The 4,506-nt window shown below is 37.2% G+C and overlaps 1 protein-coding gene across 1 annotated transcript; it reads left to right on the forward strand.

The window, feature by feature from the left end:
• The first annotated feature begins 404 nt into the window (after nt 1–404).
• On the forward strand, nt 405–4,170 carry LOC146140057 (carbohydrate sulfotransferase 2-like). Its single transcript, XM_083392607.1, is given in 4 exon segments — nt 405–817; nt 3,153–3,181; nt 3,184–3,475; nt 3,747–4,170. Coding segments are annotated over 4 exon segments (1,158 nt in total).
• Nucleotides 4,171–4,506: the final 336 nt, after the last annotated feature.

Here is a 4,506-nt window from a genome sequence, read left to right on the forward strand (position 1 = left end):
ATTCATTGCTAAACATCAAGTCATTTCCAACGGACGACATCTGTACAAAAGAATTCAGTCAGGTCATTCTAGCAAAAAGACAAGTAAAGTAGATTTGTGTTTCTGTGAAAGTTTTTATTCTGTAGTTTAAACGATTTGTCCGTATGCCGTCTGATAAAAAAACGTAAAATTTTATTTTTAATTGATTTTAATATTTTGTGACGCTTACAAACCGGTGTTATGTTAAATACCGTATTCGTTTGTAATTTATTTAAATTGTCAGCATTGAATTTTCGTTTTTAAACTTATGGCATATTGTGAATATGTGCACCACAGTAACTCAGACGTTTGTTAATCTATCTCGGCTAAATTAGCCTTTTATTCTTTAGACCCTTTTTCGTAAGGTATAGGCACTTTGTTTTGCAATGAAGGGGCCATTTAAGGTTTTAGTGCTGGCCACAAGCTTTTTCATGCTTTGTTTGGCCTATTATACTTGGACCAAAAAAGAAACCATCGTTGATAAAGCCACGGCACCATCTCGCCAGACGACGCACATATGCCAAAATCCAGCAAACGCTTCACACAACTTGAGTAACAGAAAGGTTGTAATTCTCCTAACTCAGATACGTTCAGGATCAAGTGTATTAGGTGAACTGTTTAATCAGAGATCGGATGTGGTTTACTTGTATGAGCCGCTGTATCCCTTTCCCAGGGCTTGTAATTCCATGGTAAAAGAAAGATTGGAAGCGTTGCGAAAGATCTTCGAATGTGACTTTCAGCTTAGCGAATATCACCTGAAGGCGTTCAACGCAAGCAAACTTACCGATAAGAATTCCCGGTAAGTTATCAGGCTTTGAGTTCGTACTCTAGAACAGTGTTGCTAAAATTTTTTAACTTGCATTTGCAAGAGCTACAAAAATATGGCGGCTCACCTACAAAATTTATTATTCGGAAATACACTGCATAAGCAAATATAAAAAGGCATTTATGTGTACCTTCCACTGAATATTAAAATTTACCCTTAAAAATGGCAACTTACACACCTTCGGGAACATCACGGCGCATCTGGCATTTAGCACAGCACTGCACTAGACCGAGTCTTTTGTTTAATCAGTTTGTAATAAAGTAGCTGAACGTAAGTAGTGTCTAAAATCGGAATAAGTCCTAAACCCGTCTGAATAAGACCTATATGGCCAGAATCAGGCCTAGCCATATACACACTTTACCTAACCGCAAACCCCACCTCTAATTACATAACTAACTTTCCTAATAATTTTAACCCTACCCAATTTTTTAACCCCACTTTTTCACTCATCAATAACCCCAAACAAAATTAAAAAGTCTGGTGCCAAAATAGCGGCCCATTATGACTCCATTCAAATTAAAGCGCCCAAACGTCGACACCAAAACGGCCGATGGCCAGAGCCAGACCCATGGCCCCGATCGTCCCATAACCTCTCACCTACAGTTTCAGGCGTTATTTCGACCATTTAGGCCAGAGGTTCCCAACGTGGGCGGTACCGCCCCCTTGTGGGCGTTGGCGAGTTACAGGGGGGCGTTTTGGGTCTGTTTCTAATTTGGGGGGCGCTGAATGCACATAAGGGGGCGTTACATAAAAGTACTTATAGGCTAAATTTTATAAAAAGTTCACATAACAATAGTAACAAACAGGACTGTAGGTAACTTTTAACCTTAAATGGCAATTTTCGTACTGTGAACTTGTAGTAGTTTTCCGACCATTGTTACGTAATAATTGACTTTCTTATGTAAAGTTATTGGTTGTTGTTGCGTTCACAGTTTTATACGCGGCAAAATGTTTGTATATTTAAAGCAGGGGTCGCCAACTTACGGCCCGCCACCTCTTTGACAACTAGACACGAGTCCATTTTAAATTCTTTTTGACTATTTTAACTGAGTACGGGCAAAAATTTTTCGCGCTTAACGCGAATGATCTTATAATGTCAAGTTTGTTTACGTTTTGATGCTGTCTTTGGAATAAATTAGCGCTTTTTTACCGTTGTGGACAAACGGAAAACGTATTCAAAAATATTAGACATATATTTTTTAACATTTTTTTATTTTTTCGGAAATTTAGTGAATACTAGCACGAAATTTAAAAGAAATGTTTGTATATACCAAAAAAATCGCACTCGCTTCGCTCGCCAGGACTTGAAGAGCTTAACAAACACTGAATGACACTATCTATAAACACTAAGGTTATCACGTTTCCTCAAACTAGTTTTATAACATTTTTCATTAGTAGCATGACTGAAAAAAAATCCGAGGTCCGCCTGATTCACAGTTGTCCTAACATTCCAATAACGCAATTCTTAGTTAACATTTTGTGCGGCCCACAGATACCTTTTTGAGTTTGATTGGTTCCCGTGACAAAAAAAGGTTGCCGATCCCTAATTTAAAGTTTTGGTGCAGAAAGTTGAATTTTTCCTGGTAATGACATAACCTGGTGAATTAATGTATCCATAACATCCTATAGTGAATGTACATTAGACAACCTAAAACAAGACTGACAGCTTATCGAAACGAAAGTGAAGGCAATATGATGTTAGGCAACGATTATTATAATAGCAATATGAGGGGGGCGATATGAAATAATATTGAGCCCAAGGGGGCACTAGTTTCAAAAAGGTTGGGAAACACTGATTTAGGCTTATTTCGATGAATTTAGAACTTAAACCGACTGGATTATGTCTTATTTAGGCGATTAGGTTCTTATTCTGTCGTGGATATTTTGCGTGTTTGGATAACAAACGTAATATCTAACAACGAAACAAGATACTTTATATCGGTGATAAGAAGTGTATAATTACAGTCTGCAATCAGTTTTAAAACTGGTAGTACAAGTACCATTCAAGGTCAATGCCTAAGTGTGTGAAAACTGCTGTGTTTATGCGAAAACCGTTGCATTTTCTAACATATGAGTTGGCATGCAAGCTTTTTGAAAACAGCGTGCAAGTATGTTCACACCTAAAACTAGGGCGCTCTTTCTGTCTCAAGATGTGCGCACGTTTCAAAACTTAAACATGTCGCCCCTGACAAAACCTTGTCGTTTAAATAGTGATGAGGTAATACTATTATATTTCAACTTTATATACGTTTATACTACTACAAAGTTTACACTATTATCGTTTTTAAACCTTTCCGGGTCTTTGCAGATGCAAAACTAAAAAGGTGTGCTTTACCGGATTACCAAAATGAGTCGGTTCCTGAGTAGAGATGCGGGTCTGTGCAAATTTGACAAGCGCAAGTTTCAGCATTGCCCAAGTCCCATTAACCTGGAATCCTTGAGCAAACATTGCAAAGGTAGCATGTTGATCGCCATGAAGGTAAACTATCTTTGCAGATTGGAATATCTCCTTCCACTCCTGCGGGATTCCTCTTTCAACTTGAAAGTTGTTCATTTGGTTCGCGATCCCAGAGCTGTCATCAACTCTCATATAACAGGCAATTCGAATCCGGACAAAGACAAAGCTTTTAAGTAAATAAACTTAAGTTTTTTTGTGAAAGCATCGTTCTGTGTGCGACTTGCCTGGCTTTGAGAGGACAGTATACAGTTTGGTGACAATAAATATATAATATTCCTTATGTTTATGTAAAAAAAACGGTTAAACTGCTATTTTACCGAATTTGTTTCTTGTTAATTTCGTATATACATTATATCGATAAAAAATCATATATATTATTTCAGTTATTGAATACTATTTCATTTTTTAGAAATTAAGTATAGGGTAATTGCTATACATTTCTAGGCGTATGTTGCAAAGTGCATGCGAACGAGTTAGACCCGACGTCCAATTTGCAGATCAAAATTTAAGTCATCAAGAGGAACTTCAACACAAATACTTGCGCATACGCCATGAGGACTTTTCTATGGATCCTCTTAAAACAGCACAGAAAATATATGACTTTGTTGCCATTAACATGAACGAAGATGTTAAGAATTTCCTACTGAATGCCACTTCACTTACAAATAGCGAAACATTGTCAATAAAAGATTCTCAGAGCACAACGAGAAATGTAAAGTATGTGGTGTCAGCTTGGAGAAAGCGGCTTACCATTGACCAAGTCAAAGCTGTACAAGACATTTGTGGCAATACTCTTGCGAAATTGGGGTATAGAAATTTTGAGACGCAAAATGAACTTCTTGATATTGAACGTTTTGCTTCGTTTTAAATCGGTGTTTTATCGTGTCATCTTGGTTATCTGTTACGAAGGACGCATTTACGTATGTACTGCTTAGCTTGATTATTATTAACTTTCCATTTGATTTCGCCTCGAATAAGTTCCTGATGAGTAGTTAGTTTCTTATTTGGTTTTACCTTAATTTAAGCTTATTTTGCCTAAAAAATATAGCGACTAGGCTAAAATATCTGCTTCACTTGTTCGCCCTTTAATTTGGCCTATATAGCAAGATACAAATATGTTGTTAGTGTTTCGCCTCCTTCTTTTACTGATTTGATTCGCGCAAGAGCAATAACCCACGGTTGACGTTGCTTTTCTTAGGACATA

This window comes from Ascidiella aspersa, chromosome 6 (genome assembly GCF_963924565.1).
Source record: "Ascidiella aspersa chromosome 6, kaAscAspe10.2, whole genome shotgun sequence".
In the NCBI taxonomy this organism is placed as follows: Eukaryota; Metazoa; Chordata; class Ascidiacea; order Phlebobranchia; family Ascidiidae; genus Ascidiella; species Ascidiella aspersa.